At 45.0% G+C, this 17547-nt stretch overlaps 1 protein-coding gene across 1 annotated transcript in view; it reads right to left on the bottom strand.

Annotated features, from left to right (window-relative positions):
* The window catches only part of MYO1H (myosin IH), a 151456-nt gene extending 134312 nt beyond the window's left edge, over window positions 1-17144 (bottom strand). The window contains exons 1-2 of the mRNA XM_056528858.1: window positions 17084-17144; window positions 9827-9988 (exon numbers count right to left, since the gene is read on the bottom strand). Coding sequence (XP_056384833.1) covers window positions 9827-9988; window positions 17084-17113 — 192 coding nt within the window. The 5' untranslated portion in view covers window positions 17114-17144. The remainder of the gene's footprint in view (window positions 1-9826; window positions 9989-17083) is intronic.
* Window positions 17145-17547: the final 403 nt, after the last annotated feature.

Below are 17547 nucleotides of genomic sequence, written 5' to 3'. Positions count from 1 at the left end.
CTAAGAGTATGACACATCCCTGGAGTGGGGCCATGAACCCCCTCCCCCAGAAAACACCACTGAGGAAGTCGCCTGGCGACAGAACGCGTGGGGTTCTGCGTGACCACGTTCACCATTACATCTTGTATTGCTTCCACCAGTCTGGTTCTTCTACCTTTCCTTCTTGCCTAAGTATATTTTCTGCAAGTTCTGCATTGATATCTTGACCTCCTATCTTGACCTCCCATCCCGTACTCCTATCCCGTACTCCTATCTCGACCTCCTATCTCGACCTCCTATCCTGACCTCCTATCCCAACCTCCTATCCCGACCTCATATCTCATCCTCCTATCTCAACCTCCTATTTTGACCTCCTATCCCGTCCTCATATCCCATCATCCTATCTCGACCTCCTATCTCAACCTTCTATCCCAACCTCCTATCTCGACCTCCTATCCTGACCTCCTATCCCAACCTCCTATCCTGTCCTCCTTTCCCGACCTCCTATACCAACCTCCTATCCCCACCTCCTATCTCGACCTCCTATCCCGTCCTCATATCCCGACCTCCTATCTCGATCTCCTATCCCGACCTCCTATCCCGACCTCCTATCTCGACCTCCTATCCCATCCTCCTTTCCCGACGTCATATCTCGACCTCCTATCTCGACCTACTATCCTGACCTCCTATCCCGTCCTCCTTTCCCGTCCTCCTATCTCGACCTCCTATCCCGACCTCCTATCCTGACCTCCTATCCCTACCTCCTATCCCGTCCTCCTATCCCGTCCTCATATCCCATTCTCCTATCTCGACCTCCTATCTTGACCTCCTATCCTGACCTCCTATCCCGACCCGTAATATGTGTACCAGGAATTGAAATATCTCCAGCCGTACGGAAGTTATGTGGGAACATACATTTCCCATTGATTTGCATGGGACTTGAAACAAAAACCCTGACCCTCACAAATGGGGGGTAGTTAAAGGTTAAATTAACTATATTTTAAGTGGACATATAAGTAACATGTGACCAAGTATTATTGAAATATCTCCAGCCGTTTGGAAGTTATTCAGTAACATATATTTCCCATAGACTTGTATGGGACTTTAAACAAAAACCCTGACCCTGGCAAATGGGGGATGAGTAAGGGTTAAATTACCTATTCTATGTTTGTTGTTGACATATAAGTAACATGTGTGCCAAGTTTCATGTTAATATTTTTAGCCTTTTGGACGTGATGCTGGAACATACACACATAAACACACACATTGAGTTTTATATATATAGATTTACTAGCTGAGTACCCGGCGTTGCCCGGTTTTCCTTCCTAATCCTTGTTGGGGAGGAAAATAAACAAAGGAGGAAGCTTTTGACTTCATATCCCGTCCTCATATATTGTTGTCATATCCCAACCCCATATCCTGACCTCTTATCCCGTCCTCCTATCTCGACCTCCTGTCCCGACCTCCAATACCGTCCTCCTATCCCGTCCTCCTATCCCGACCTCCTATCCCGACCTTCTATCCCGATCTCCTATCCCATCCTCCTATCCCGTCCTCCTATCCCGACCTCCTATCCCGTCCTCCTTTCTCGACCTCCTATCTCAACCTCCTATCTCGACCTCCTATCCCGACCTCCTATCCCGACCTCCTATCCTGTCCTCCTATCCCATCCTCCTTTCCCATCCTCATATCTCGACCTCCTATCCCGTCCTCATATCCCGTCCTCCTATCCTGTACTCCTATCCCGACCTCCTACCTGACCTCCTATCCCAACCTCCCATCCCGACCTCCCATCCTGTCCTCATATCCCGACCCATACCTCCTATCCCGTCCTCCTATCTCGACCTCCTGTCCCGACCTCCTATACCATCCTCCTATCCCGACCTCCTATCCCGACCTCCTATCCCGTCCTCCTATCCCATCCTCCTATCTCAACCTCCTATCCCGTCCCCCTATCCCGTCCTCCTATCCAGTCCTCCTATCCCCACCTCCTATCCTGTCCTCCAATCTCGAGCTACTATCCCGACCTTCAATCCCATCCTCCTTTCTCGACCTATCTCAACCTCCTATCCCGACCTCCCATCCTATCCTCCTTTCCCATCCTCATATCTCGACCTCCTATCCAGACCTCCTATCCCGTCCTCATATCCGGTCCTCATATCCCATCCTCCTTTCCCGACCTCCTACCTGACCTCCTATCCCGACCTCCCATCCCGTCCTCATATCCCGACCTGTAATATGTGTACCAGGTATTGAAATATCTCCAGCCGTACGGAAATTATATAGGAACATACATTTCCCATTGATTTGCATGGGACTTTAAACAAAAACCCCGACCCTCACAAATGGGGGTAGTTAAGGGTTAAATTAACTATCCTATATTTTAAGTGGACATATAAGTAACATGTGACCAAGTATTATCGAAATATCTCCAGCCGTTTGGAAGTTATGCGGTAACATATATTTCCCATTGACTTGCATGGGACTTTAAACATAAGCCCCGCCCCTGGCAAATGGGGGTGAGTAAGGGTTAAATCTCCTAGCCTATGTTTGTTGCTGACATATAAGTAACGTCTGCCAAGTTTCATGTTAATATCTTTAGCCGTTTGAAATTTTTTGTGGAACATACACACATACACACATACATACACACATACACACATACACGTTGAGTTTTATATATATAGATATCAACAAGCATATAGCTCACTGTCTTAGGCATAGAGTCATACGTACAGTATTGTTACCATACTGGTGGTAGGCATTTTAGTTCATTATTTGAACGTGGTCATTTTTCTGGGGGAGGGGGTTCAATGCTCCACTCCAAGGTTGTGTCATGCCCCTAGTAAGCAGTTTTTAGTGATTTTAGGTGTCTCTTGATATATGTTTTTTGTATTTAGATGTATTTTGTAATGAATTTGTGCAATAAAACATTCCAACTGTATGATAAAGTATTGTGGTGTGCGCATTTCTCAGTGTTAGCCTATATTCTAGTGCAATTAAGTGTGTTTCTTTCACTGTAAGCAGCACCCATTGTAATATTATGTGCTAGAGCCCCCCTGTTCTTGTATCAATTAGGTTGTAAATCTCAGTTTAGAATCTAATCACAACTAACACCATCAAATCAGTGATAATGTTCTAAACCATTTGGCGCAACTGTTTGTCACTAAAAGTAACATATAATGGAAATAGCGACAAAACACAGTAAAAAAAAAACTGTGTAAAAGCCTTCATACATACCCCTCAGTGTCCATTTAAGCCAACTAATAGTGTGTCTAAACTTTAGACACACTATTAGTTGGCTTAAATGGACAATGAGGGGTATGTATGAAGGCTTTTACACAGTTTGTTTTTTTTTACTGTGTTTTGTTGCTATTTCCATTATATGTTACTTTTAGTGACAAACAGTTGCGCCAAATGGTTTAGAAGATTATCACTGATTTGATGGTGTTAGTTGTGATTTCAGTTAAAATCATGCATTGGTTTGGAATTCGTTATTTGCGACTTTTCAATTTGGTGCAAATTTTGGCACAAATACCTTCATTAAGGCGCAAATCCACCCCAAAAATAAAATGACGGAGAAAATAGCTACAACAATAAAATGTAGAACATTTAAACAGTGCCCAACCAAAAAGTGGAAAAAGGACCCTGAACAATAAAAAAAAAGCAACCTGAGTGGTTGCTATGTGAAAATGCAACACTTTTCCAAGGCAAAGGTCTGGATGAATAGCCCCCCTAATGCACAAATTAAAAACAGCAAAAAAGGCCCTGGCTGTGCGAGCTTTACCTCTGTAAACCAGCCAAAGTCCCAAGGCCAGATTTAACTGCCGCACAGTCAGAAAGTTCTGCCTGGAATTCTGGGGCAGGAGTCGGCGCCTTTTGTAGGGCTGCATTTGTGCCAAAAATTACAAACTTGCGTGCGACAATTGATAATTTTGGTGCAACTACGCTCCATTTGACGCAAAAAAAATACATAAAATTACACATTGCAACACCATTATTGATCCATACCCCCCACTTTCATTTGCAAAAAAAACTTTTTATATAGATACCAACCTTATAACCCTAATTTATTCAGTGTGTTTAAGAATAATTGGGGAGATTTTCCCCAGCAACCAATCACAGTGCAGCAATCACTTTACCAGAGCCTGATAAGATAGAAAAGCTGAGCTGTGATTGGTTTTTGGGCAAAATCTCTCCTTTTTCTCCCACACATTTTGATAAATCGTGGCCATTACGTATATTTATAATATACATTGGTTAAAAAATGTGTATAATTTTGGGTAAAAAAAATGCTTCATGCTTTTTACCACTATGGGTTCCTCCACTGTGCAGAACACAGTATTGTCCCTGCAGTCATTGCCTGTGTGTCTCAGCTAGAAGATGTACTGAGACAAAATACAGGAAGTGTGGGCAGGACAAGCAGGGCTCTGTGAACCGGGGGTGTATAACATATGTCAGCTCTAAGGAGTGAGGGAGAAAGTTCCCACATAAGATGTGAAAAATGTAACACCCCTCTTCCTCAGTGAACTGCATGCAGTGTGAGCAACATAAACAAGGGAATTAGGAACCATAAAAGGATTAAAACCAGAATTTAGAAACACAGACAGACATGTCTATTAACCCCTTAAGGACCCAGCCATTTTACACCTTAGGACCCGGCCATTTTTTGCACATCTGACCACTGTCACTTTAAACATTAATTACTCTGGGATGCTTTTAGTTATCATTCTGATTCCAAGATTGTTTTTTCGTGACATATTCTACTTTAACATAGTGGTAAAATTTTGTGGTAACTTGCATCATTTCTTGGTGAAAAATCCCAAAATTTGATGAAAAATTTGAAAATTTAGCATTTTTCTAACTTTGAAGCTCTCTGCTTGTAAGGAAAATGGATATTCCAAATATTTATATTATTTTATTCACATATACAATATGTCTACTTTATGTTTGCATCATAAAATTGACGAGTTTTTACTTTTGGAAGACACCAGAGGGCTTCAAAGTTCAGCAGCAATTTTCCAATTTTTCACAAAATTTTCAAACTCACTATTTTTCAGGGACCAGTTCAGGTTTGAAGTGGATTTGAAGGGTCTTCATATTAGAAATACCCCACAAATGACCCCATTATAAAAACTGCACCCCCCAAAGTATTCAAAATGACATTCACTGAGCATTTTAACCCTTTAGGTGTTTCACAGGAATAGCAGCAAAGTGAAGGAGAAAATTCACAATCTTCCTTTTTTACACTCGTATTTTCTTGTAGACCCAATTTTTGAATTTTTACAAGGGGTAAAAGGAGAAAATTTATACTTATGTTTGTAGCCCAATTTCTCTCGAGTAAGCACATACCTCATATGTCTATGTAAAGTGTTCGGCGGGCGCAGTAGAGGGCTCAGAAGCGAAGGAGCGACAAGGGGATTTTGGAGAGTACGTTTTTCAGAAATGGTTTTTGGGGGGCATGTTGCATTTAGGAAGCCCTTATGGTGCCAGAACAGCAAAAATAACCCACATGGCATACCATTTTGGAAACTAGACCCCTTGGGGAACGTAACAAGGAATAAAGTGAGCCTTAATACCCCACATGTGTTTCACGACTTTTGCATATGTAAAAAATAAAAAAATGTTTTCACTAAAATGTGTGTTTCCCCCCAAATTTCACATTTTTGCAAGGGTTAATAGCAGAAAATACCCCCCAAAATTTGTAACCCCATCTCTTCTGAGTATGGAGGTACCCCATAAGTTGACCTGAAGTGTACTATGGGCGAACTACAATGCTCAGAAGAGAAGGAGTCATATTTGGCTGTTTGAGAGCAAATTTTGCTCGGGGGCATGTCGCATTTAGGAAGCCCCTATGGTGCCAGGACAGCAAAATAACCCCCACATGGCATACCATTTTGGAAACTAGACCCCTTGAGGAACGTAACAAGGGGTACAGTGAGCATTTACCCCCCCCCCCCCCCCCCCACTGGTGTCTGTCGGATCTTTGGAACAGTGGGCTGTACAAAATTTTTTATTTGCACAGCCCATTGTTCCAAAGATCTGTCAAACACCAGTGGGGTGTAAATTCTCACTGCACCCCTCATTACATTACGTGAGGGGTGTAGTTTCCAAAATGGGGTCACATGTGGGTTTTTTTTTTTTTTGCGTTTGTCAAAACCGCTGTAACAATCAGCCACCCCTGTGCAAATCACTTCAAATGTACATGGCGCACTCTCCCTTCTGGGCCTTGTTGTGCGCCCCCAGAGCACTTTGCGCCCACATATGGGGTATCTCCGTAGTCGGGAGAAACTGCATTACAAATTTTGGGGGGCTTTTTTCCCTTTTACCTCTTGTCAAAATGAAAAGTATAGGGCAACACCAGCATGTTAGTGTAAAAAAAATTATTTTTTACACCAACATGCTGCTGTAGACCCCAACTTCCCCTATTCATAAGGGGTGAAAGGAGAAAAAGTCCCCCAAAATTTGTTAGGCAATTTCTCCCGAGTACGGCGATACCCCATATGTGCCCCTAAACTGTTGCCTTGAAATACGACAGGGCTCCAAAGTGAGAGCGCCATGCGCATTTGAGGCCTGAATTAGGGATTTGCACAGGGGTGGACATAGGGGTATTCTACGCCAGCGATTCCCAAACAGGGTGCCTCCAGCTGTTGTAAAACTCCCAGCATGCTTGGACAGTCAACGGCTGTCCGGCAATACTCGGAGTTGTTGTTTTGCAACAGCTGGAGGCTCCATTTTGGAAAGAGTGGCGTACCAGACATTTTTCATTTTTATTGGGGGAGGGGGGCTGTGTAGGGGTATGTGTATATGTGGTGTTTTTTACTTTTTATTTTATTTTGTGTTAGTGTAGTGTAGGGTTTTTAGGGTACAGTCACACGGGCGGGGGATTACAGCGAGTTTCCCTCTGCGAGTTTGAGCTGCCGCGCAAAATTTGCTGCATCGCAAACTTGCAGCCTGATACTCACTGTAAGCCCCCTGCCCATGTGAATGTACCCTGTACGTTCACAGGGGGGTTGGGGAAACCTCCAGCTGTTGCAAAACTACAACTCCCAGCATGCACAGTCTATCAGTGCATGCTGGCAGTTATAGTTTTGCAACAGCTGGAGGCACACGGGTTGGGAAACACTGAGTTAGGAAACAGACAATGTTTCCCAACCAGTGTGCCTCCAGTTGTTGCAAAACCACAACTCCCAGCATGCCCAGGCAGCCGAAGGGCATATTGGGAGTAGTGGTTACGCAACAGGTGGAGGAGAACAGTTTGGGGACCAGCCGCAGCCCTCCAGATGTTGCAAAACTACAACTCCCAGTATGCCAAAACTGTCCAGGCATGCTGGGAGTTGTAGTTCTGCAACATCTGAAGGGCCAGATGTTACATAACTACAACTCCCAGCATGCCTGGACAGTAAGGGCATGCTGAGAATGTGTAGTTTTGCAACATCTGGAAGGGCACAGTGGTCTCCAAAATGAGGACCTCCAGATGTTGCAAAACTGCAACTCCCAGCATGCCCAGACGCCAAGGGCTGTCTGGGCATGCTGGGAGTTGTAGTTTACAGGGTCCGATTACAGCAATGCATGTCGCTTTACGGCGACGTGCATTGCTGTAAAGGGCCCGACCGCGGCTGAAGATCTACTCACCTGTCACCGCCGCCGCCATCTTCATCGCCGGGATCCAGGTCTTCAGGGACGAGGTAAGTACCGGGGCCGGTCCCCAGCACTCCCCCGTCCCCCGCCACGTCCTCCGGTCTTCCTCCCGTCCTCTCCGGACATCCAGGGGCCGGGCAGGACGGGAGGAAGTAACCGCCCCCCCTTCTGCGATTGGTCGGTTAACTAACCGACAGATCGCAGGGTATAGGAGGAGGTGGCAGGCTTGCCACCTCGCTCCTATACATTAGCATGGTCCTGGCTGTCTGTGACTGCCGGGATCATGCGAAATTACCGGGAGGTCGGGTCCCAGAGACCCGATCAGCCCGGTATCGCCGCAGATCGCAAGGGCGATTTCCCTTGCGATTTGCGGCGATCGCCGACATGGGGGGCCTACATGGCCCCCCTCGGCGTTTGCCCTGGATGCCTGCTGAAGCATTTCAGCAGGCATCCGCTTCCGATCTCTGCCCGGGGCACGCCAGAGATCGGAGAAACACCAGGACGTACTAGTACGTCCTGGGTCCCTAAAGCCCAGGGTGCCAGGACGTTCTAGTACGTCCTGGGTCCTTAATGGGTTAAAGGAAGCCTAGAGCAGCTTTCTTTTTCTTTTATCTTGTGACAGGTACACTTTAAAGGGAATCTGACATCAATACCACCCACACTAACCTAATAGTATCTGCTTGCAATGTGGGTGATAGTGATGAAAAAATACTAACCGATACCCGATCCACGCTTTTGTTCCACCAATATTCTTCTTTTTCTTCATATGTAAATGCGGAGCATGGCGCACTCCCAAGCATTCCCAAGCCCCCCCTCCCCCCCCCCCCTCCGTGCTCGATTACATTTGCCTTCAATTTTCATATAACACACTTTTGCTGAAGCTCCTATGCCGCAGAATGGAGCTCCAATAAATTTTCTCACAGCAGAGAAAGGCATTATGGTGCAGAGTGGAGCTCTATTCTGCAGCATGAGAGCCTCAGCACAGGGGGAGGAAGCACTTTCTCTGAAGGTTAAAGACAGACGCAACCGGGCTTGTGTTGCCCCCCTATGACCAAGCTTCTTTTTAGCATATGAAAAAAAAGAAGAATATCAAAGACGCTAAAGCACGGATCAGAGATCGGTAAGTATCAGTTTTATCAGTAGCACCCACACTACAAGCCTATACCAATAAATTTGTGCGGGTGATATTGATGGCAGATTGCTTTTAAACTGTGCTAGAATCTTATACCAGAATTCTGGTGCACAGTTCAAATCTTATGTCAAGCCCCTTTTCTGATGAAACCCCACCTTGTCAGATACAACAGAAAACTGTCTAAAAAAACATAATACATGTGGCACATGTTATGTAAGCAAGTTTTTTTTAAGCACAAATTACTCTGATGAGGTGGTGAAGGTTATTGTTCCATCTATCTGTGCTCAGTCTTCTCAGTTCTCTAACAGCTACATATACATCCCTTAAAGGGGGTACTCCACCCCTAGGCATCTTATCCCCTATCCAAAGGATAGGGGATAAGATGCCTGATCGCGAGGGTTCCGCTGCTGGAAACCCCCGCGATTTCTCGTGCAGCACCCTGTGTCTTCTGCTGAACGGAGTGAACATCGCTCCATGCCTGATGACGGGCTATATATGGGCCAGAGTATAGTTATGTCATGGCCCCGCCCCCTCAATACAAGTCTATGGGAGTGGGCGATACAGGGGCCGGAGTATCGTGACATCACAAGGGGACAGGTTCGCTCTGTGCAGCAGATGACACAGGGTGCTGCAGGAGAGATCGCGGGGGTTCCCAGTGGTGGGACCCCCGCAAGCAGACATCTTATCTCCTATCCTTTGGATAGGGGATAAGATGTCTAGGGGCGGAGTACCCCTTTAATACTGTCTATGCAAGATCTAAAGATGTCAAGATTTTTTTAATTAATTACTATGTGTGAGGCACCAAAGGTGGCTTTATTTCTAAGGGTGGCATCATTACTAAAGGAGTACTAACACTAAAACATCATTACTAAGTCGGGACACTAAGAGGTGCATTATAAACTAGTGTAAAAAGTTGAAATTTTTGTGCAAGTCTCTCAATTATTGAATGCTTGCACTAGTTTCCTGGTGTCAAGCAGTGATAAATTCCAACCACAATATTTGGCTTAAGCGCATGTACACGCGATTACATATAAAAAAATACTAGTACTGTAACCAAGGAATAAAAAAAATTACATAGATAAGATTCTCCTGGAACCGTTTGCGTAGATTGTCAAGGAAAGCAGCTTCACTGGTGTGGGAATCTAGCAGCACAAAATCTTGCACTCCAACCTTCTCCCGGGCACTAAGGGAGCCTTCAATGGGCATTTGGGCATCCTTCTCTTTACCATTTGCCACCTGCCAAAAAATAAAAGTAAAAAATATTAAATTATTTAAATTAAAAAGTTAAAAAAAAGGAAAAACTAAAAATGCAATGGACTTTTTATGGCGCTATGGAGATGAACTCCATGTGTGACTGCACAGTACATCCATGAAACATTATACATTCCAGTAGGAGCAACAATTCAAGGGGAGAATACCATCATGTAATGGCGCATACCACACTTGTTTATCTTACACATTCTCATGACAAAAAACTCACTCACTACCTGTCAGCATTTAGAGTATTTACTCATTTAAGGCTAAGTTTCCATTTGGGTTTTTTTCTGGCAGTTTTTGGAAAACTGTCACTGCAGTTTTTGAGCCAAAGTCAGAAGTGGATCCATAAGGGAGGAAAAGTGTAAGTTCTTTCTTTATATGTCCTATTCTTTTTTAATACATTTCTGGCTTTGGCTCAAAAACTGCAGTAACAGTTTTCCAAAAACTGCCCGAAAAAAACATAAGTGGAAACTTAGCCTAAAGGTGTTATCCAGGAAAAGAAAGACAGAGATAACTTTTTTTTTTTAAACACGCCCTGTCTGTCTCCAGGTTGGTTGTGGTTCTGCAGTTCAGTTCCACTGAAGTGAATGGAGCCCAGTTGTAATACCACACCTAAATTAAAGACAGACAGGGTGTGGTTTTTGAAAGAAAATAATGCTGTTTATCTATTACTGGATAACACCTTTAACACCTTTAATGCTCTCTAATGCTACTGAAAGATTTCTATACAACGGTCATCACAGAGGAAACTGCTCTTGCAATTTTACATAAAAACAAAAATCTACATGCTTCTAAATGCATTACAAAATAAAGAACTTCATCATTAATGACAAAAAGTGACAGGTGAGGAATTCAGACAAGAGCCTTAATATCCTCATAAAAGGTGCTAAACTTCACACAAAAATATTCCTCAATTCTACGAACAACAATAAAAAATTGCAATATAATCTGAGTTTGGGTGAAATTTTATAATTGGTGTTTTTTTTTTTTTCTTAATTGATTTTAACAGACAGTCTTTCAGTATTATATTTGACTACTATAATATATGCCTAGGTGTGTGGTTGGCACGGATATTAAACCCATTTAAATTGACCAGGCAACCTTTGCTGGTTAATGGGAATACAAGAATACTAAATGGTGATAACCCCCCTCTCTAAACATAATGACACAGATATAAAAGACAATAGGGACCATGGATGTGGAATCAATGGGCCTTATGGTTTTGGTCTCAAACTAGACTTATTAGTATATATTTCGGCATGCAATGGCATAACAGAAACACTCTGTAACCCATCTTGTGTAGGCATGTGATACAAGTCCTATGAGTTATTCAGATGAATGTCCTGCAAATGGAAATCTAAATTTAATTGGTTACTGTCATTTTACAGTGAAACATTAAGAAAATGATGTGGATTCAGTGGCAAGAGCAAGAAATGCAAGAAATTGAATTATCATGGTTGGAAGTCAAAATTCATAGTTTAAGCAAAATAAGAGCAATTGCACTAGCAATAAAACCTTAACTCTTGGGGACTCAGGGTTTTTCCGTTTTTGCACTTTCGTTTTTTCCTCCTTACCTTTTAAAAATCATAACCCTTTCAATTTTGCACCTAAAAATCCATATGATGGCTTATTTTTTGCGCCACCAAATCTACTTTGTAATGACATCAGTCATTTTACCCAAAAATCTACAGCGTAACGGGAAAAAATAATAATTGTGCGACAAAATTGAAGAAAAAATGCCATTTTGTAACTTTTGGGGGCTTCCGTTTCTACGCAGTAAATTTTTCGGTAAAAATTACACCTTCTCTTTGTCAGGATCCGGATACTGTGAGGATTCTGGTGGTGGATCCTCTGTGTCAGTGGGGTGATGACGTGGGCTGTACCAGGGGAACGGAGTCTAAGGGGTTACTGGTTTTCACCAGAGCCCGCCACAAAGCGGGATGGACTTGCAGCGGCAGGTAACCCCCAGGTCGTTCCACCCGATAGCGACCCCAACTGACGGCTGAGATAGGCGTGGTACAAGGGATTAGGCAAGAGCAAGGTCGGACGTAGCAAAAGGTCAGGGCAGGCAGCAAGGATCGTAGTCAGGGGCAACAGCAGAGGGTCTGGAACACTGGCTTGGGACATACAAGGAACGCTTTCACTGGCACAAGGGCAACAAGATCCGGCGATGCTGGGAAGGGGAAGTGAGGTAATATAGCCATGGACACAGGTGAATTCACTAATTGGGCCAGGCGCCAATCAGAGGCGCACTGGTCCTTTAAATCGCAGAGAGCCGGCGCGCGCGCGCGCGCCCTAGGGAGCGGGGCCGCGCTCGCCGGGACTGAACCGACGGAGGACAGGACGGGTAAGGAGACTGGGATGCGAACCGCGAGCGGGCGCGTCCCGCTTCGTGGGTCGCATCCCCGCCGGTGACATAAATGCAGCGCTCCCGGTCAGCGAGTCTGACCGTGGGTGCTGTGACAAGGTGAATGCTGCGAGGGCTCCGGGGAGGAGCGGGAACCCGGAGCGCTCGGCGTAACAGTACCCCCCCTTGGGTCTCCCCCTCTTTTTGGAACCCGAAAACTTGTGAATGAGCTCCTTGTCGAGGATGTTATCCTCGGGTTCCCAAGACCTCTCTTCAGAATTTTTTTTTTACCTCTGACTGTCTTGGACGCGAGAATCTCTTTAACAGCGAAGACATCGGAGGAGCCAGAGACAGGAGCTGGAGCAACAACCTTGGGAGAGAAGCGGTTAAGGACAAGAGGTTTGAGAAGAGAAACATGAAAAGATTTAGGAATACGGAGAGAAGGGAGAAGAAGAAGTGTGTAGGAGACAGGATTGATTTGACTCTTGATTTTAAAGGGTCCAAGATAACATGGTCCCAGCTTATAGCTGGGGACACCGAAGCGGATATACTTGGCAGAGAGCCACACTTTGTCCCTAGGAGCGAAGACAGGAGGAGTTCTTCTCTTTTTATCGGCATGCTTCTTCATATGGGATGAGGCCAGTAGGAGAGACTTTTGAGTTTCCTTCCAGATGATGGAGAAGTCCCGGGTAACTTCATCAACAGCAGGCAATCCAGAAGAAGTGGGAATGGGGAGGGGGGGCAGAGGGTGACTGCCGTACACCACAAAGAACGGGGATTTGGCGGATGATTCAGAGTTTTTGAAATTGTATGAGAATTCAGCCCAGGGTAGAAGATCGACCCAATCGTCTTGGCGGGAGGAAACAAAATTTCGCAAATAGTCACCAAGGATCTGGTTAACTCTCTCTACTTGCCCATTGGATTAGGGATGATAGGAGGACAAGAAATTTAATTAGATTTTTAATTGATTACAGAGAGCTCTCCAAAATTTCGATACAAATTGAACGCCTCTATCCGAGGCGATATGCGGAGTCTTGTCCTGGGCACAAACTATACAGGCCTGAATGAAATCAGCGACATCAGCCTCCAGGGTAGGCCACCAATATAAACGAGAAATGAGTTGGATGGACTTCCTGACGCCAGCATGGCCAGCGAGGTGCGAGGAGTGTCCCCACTTGAGGATCTTGAGGCGCTGGCGTGGAGGAACGAAGGTCTTTCCAGGAGGAGTTTGTCTGATAGAAGCTGAAGCAGAGGAGATCAGGCACTCAGGAGGTACAATGAGTTGCAGAGGGGCTTCAGATTCGGTAGCATCAGAGGAACGTGAAAGGGCGTCAGCCCTGACGTTTTTGTCAGCAGGACGAAAATGAATCTCGAAGTTAAAGCGGGCAAAAAACAATGACCACCTAGCCTGGCGTGGGTTCAGACATTGGGCAGACTGGAGATACGAGAGATTCTTGTGATCCGTGTAGATGACAATGGGTGGTCCAGTCAAGGGTAGGAGAATGACGTTGGAGCCAAGGCAAGCCAAGAAGAATTTCAGAAGTGCAGTTGGGTAGGACCAGAAATAAAAAAAATTTGTGATGAAGTCCAATGCACATTAACAGGGGTTCTGTGCGGTAATGCACAGTGCAGTCCAATTTTTCTCTATTAACTGAAGAGATGTAGAGTGGTCTGATAAGACTGGTCACTGGGATGTTGAACCTATTAACGAAAGAGGCCAAAATAAAATTTCCTGCAGAACTGGAATCCAAGAAGGCCACAGCTGAGAAGGAGGAGTTAGCAGAAGAAGAAATCCGCACAGGCACAATAAGACGTGGAGAAGCAGAGTTCACACCTAGAGCTGTCTCCTCTGTGCGGAATCGGAGTGCGTCTTTCCTGACGCGGAGGACGGATAGGACAATCCTTCAGGAAGTGTTCGGTACTAGCACAGTACAGGCATAGATTCTCATTGCGGCGGCGAGTCCTCTCTTGTAGGGTCAGGCGGGACCGGTCTACTTGCATAGCCTCCACGGCAGAAGGCACAGGAACAGATTGCAGTGGACTTGAGAAGAGAGGGGCCGGGGAGAGAAATCACCTGGTGCGAACAAAGTCCATATCCTGACGGAGCTCCTGGCGTCTTTCGGAAAAACGCATGTCAATGCGGGTGGCCAAATGGATAAGTTCATGCAGGTTAGCAGGAATTTCTCGTGCGACCAGTACATCCTTTATGTTGCAGGATAGGCCTTTCTTGAAGGTCGCGCAGAGGGCCTCATTGTTCCAGGATAATTTAGAAGCGAGAGTACAAAATTGGATGGCGTATTCGCCCACAGAAGAATTTCCTTGGACAAGGTTCAACAAAGCAGTCTCGGCAGAAGAGGCTCGGGCTGGTTCCTCGAAGACACTACGAACCTCAGCGAAGAAGGACTGGACAGTGGCAGTGACAGGATCATTGCGGTCCCAGAGCGGTGTGGCCCATGACAAGGCCTTCCCAGACAGGAGACTAACCACGAAAGCCACCTTAGGCCATTCTGTGGGAAATTGGTCCGACATCATCTCCAAGTGTAGGGAACATTGAGACAGGAAACCACAGCATTGTTTAGAGTCCCCATCAAATTTGTCCGGCAGAGACAAGCGGAGGCTGGAAGCGGCCACTCGCTGCGGAGGAGGTGCAGGAGCAGGCGAAGGAGATGGTTGCTGAAGCTGTGGCAAAAGTTGTTGCAGCATGACTGTCAGTTGGGACAGCTGATGTCCTTGTTGCGCTATCTGTTGAGATTGCTGGGTGACCACCGTGGTAAGGTCAGCGACAACTGGCAGCGGAACCTCAGCGGGATCCATGGCCGGATCTACTGTCAGGATCCGGATACTGTGAGCATACTGGTGGTGGATCCTCTGTGTCAGTGGGGTGATGACGTGGGCCGTACCAGGGGAACGGAGTCTAAGGGGTTACTGGTTTTCACCAGAGCCCGCCGCAAAGCGGGATGGACTTGCAGCGGCAGGTAACCCCCAGGTCGTTCCATGCGATAGCGACTCAACCCCAACTGACGGCTGAGATAGGCGCGGTACAAGGGATTAGGCAAGAGCAAGGTCGGACGAAGCAGAAGGTCAGGGCAGGCAGCAAGGATCGTAGTCAGGGGCAACGGCAGAGGGTCTGGAACACTGGCTTGGGACATACAAGGAACGCTTTCACTGGCACAAGGGCAACAAGATCCGGCGATGCTGGGAAGGGGAAGTGAGGTAATATAGCCATGGACACAGGTGAATTCACTAATTGGGCCAGGCGCCAATCAGAGGCGCACTGGCCCTTTAAATCGCAGAGAGCCGGCGAGCGCGCCCTATGGAGCGGGGCCGTGCGCGCCGGGACTGAACCGATGGAGGACAGGACGGGTAAGGAGACTGGGATGCGAACCGCGAGCGGGCGCGTCCCGCTTCGCGGGTCGCATCCCCGCCGGTGACATAAATGCAGCGCTCCCGGTCAGCGGGTCTGACCGGGGCGCTGCGACAAGGTGAACGCTGCGAGCGCTCCGGGGAGGAGCGGGAACCCGGAGCGCTCGGCGTAACACTCTTTATTCTGTAGGTCCATACGGTTAACATGATACCCTACTTATATAGGTTTGATTTTGTCGTACTTCTGGAAAAAATCATAACTACATGCAGGAAAATGTATATGTTTAAAATTGTCATATTCTAACCCCTTTTTTTTTCCGCGTATGGGGTGGTATGAGGGCTTATTTTTTTGCACCGTGATCTGAAGTTTTTAGCAGTACCATTTATGTATTGATCGGACTTTTTGATCACTTTTTATTCATTTTTTCATGATATAAAAAGTGACCAAAAATACGCTATTTTGGACTTTGGAATTTTTCTGCGCATACCTCATTGACCGTGTGGTTTAATTAACGATATATTTTTATAATTCGGACATTTCCACATGCAAATTTAAAATCCGTGTGGGGAAAAAAAAAGGTGATATGTCCAAAACCTCCGCTGAATCGGCAGCATACACACTGTGAATCCGGATAAGTAATCTAGGGCTTGTTTCAGTTTAAGTAGTAAGGACCAGGAGATTAAAAACACATAAGTGTAAGGTATTAGGTGGACCTGAGCTTTATTATCTGCAAAGTTTTTTATTGGGTAATGGTAAAATATAGCTTTAATACTCAAGACAGTCTGCATTGTTTTATGTTAGTTAAAAGTAATTGTCCTTGACCGAATCAAACACCCATAACTTGTTTGCCACATAGTCCACTAGATGGCGCCTAAATATTTTTTAAAGACATTAAGAATTTATAGGGACAGAAAATCTTTTGCTGTAGTTTCTGCTGTTACACGATTTTAAGGAACTTTTTAAAACCCCTAACTATTCATGTTATATTTTTTTTAGGGAGGTTTACCTGTTTTTTTTTTGTTTTTTTTTTTGTTTTACATGTACATAGCATTCAGAAAGTACTGAGAACCCTTGACTTTTACCATACACTCTTACATTTTGGTCTTATTATATAATAGACAATCTTCATTTATTTTCTTCTCAATATATACAAGTGAAATCAAGTTTGTTACATTTTGTGAATACATACAAAAATAAAAGCTAAATATATCAGATTTATATTGTATTCAAACTTGGTTGTGATGCTCTTAAGTTAAAAGGTTATGACCAAAAATGTTTTTTTTCACCAAAACATCAGATGCCATTAGAGAACTGACAGCGCGTTTATAAACCTGATTCGCCTCCTCCCTTCCAATTTTGTCACCTCCAAATTAATGCTGGATGTTTCAACCATGTGTGGGTGGTCCAGTAACGTGAAACATGCGACAAATGTTGATCTATTAAAAGCTAGTAAAAGTTGGTAAGTTGCCCATAGCAACCAATCAGATTGCTTCTTTCATTTTTGAAAAGGCCTCTGAAAAATGAAAGAAGCAATCTGATTGGTTGCTGTAGAATTGTTCTTAAATGGGAGAAAGTTCAAAACGAACAGAGGATGGCCCTGTTTTGGCCCTGAGGACACAGCCAATAAGAGACATAACTTATTTAACATAAAATATTTTTCTATCCACAGAGCCATATGACAGCTTATTTTTTCGTGCAACCAAATTTACCTTGTAATGACAACTTTCACAATACCATAAAATTTACGACACAACCCAAAAAAAAATTTATTTGTGGGGGGGGGGGATTAAAAAGAAAACCGCAATTTTGCAGATTTGGGGAATTCTG

This window comes from Hyla sarda, chromosome 1 (genome assembly GCF_029499605.1).
Source record: "Hyla sarda isolate aHylSar1 chromosome 1, aHylSar1.hap1, whole genome shotgun sequence".
Classification (NCBI taxonomy): Eukaryota; Metazoa; Chordata; class Amphibia; order Anura; family Hylidae; genus Hyla; species Hyla sarda.
Note: the sequence above shows the minus strand (reverse complement) of the source record. Positions and strands in the feature narration are given on the sequence as shown.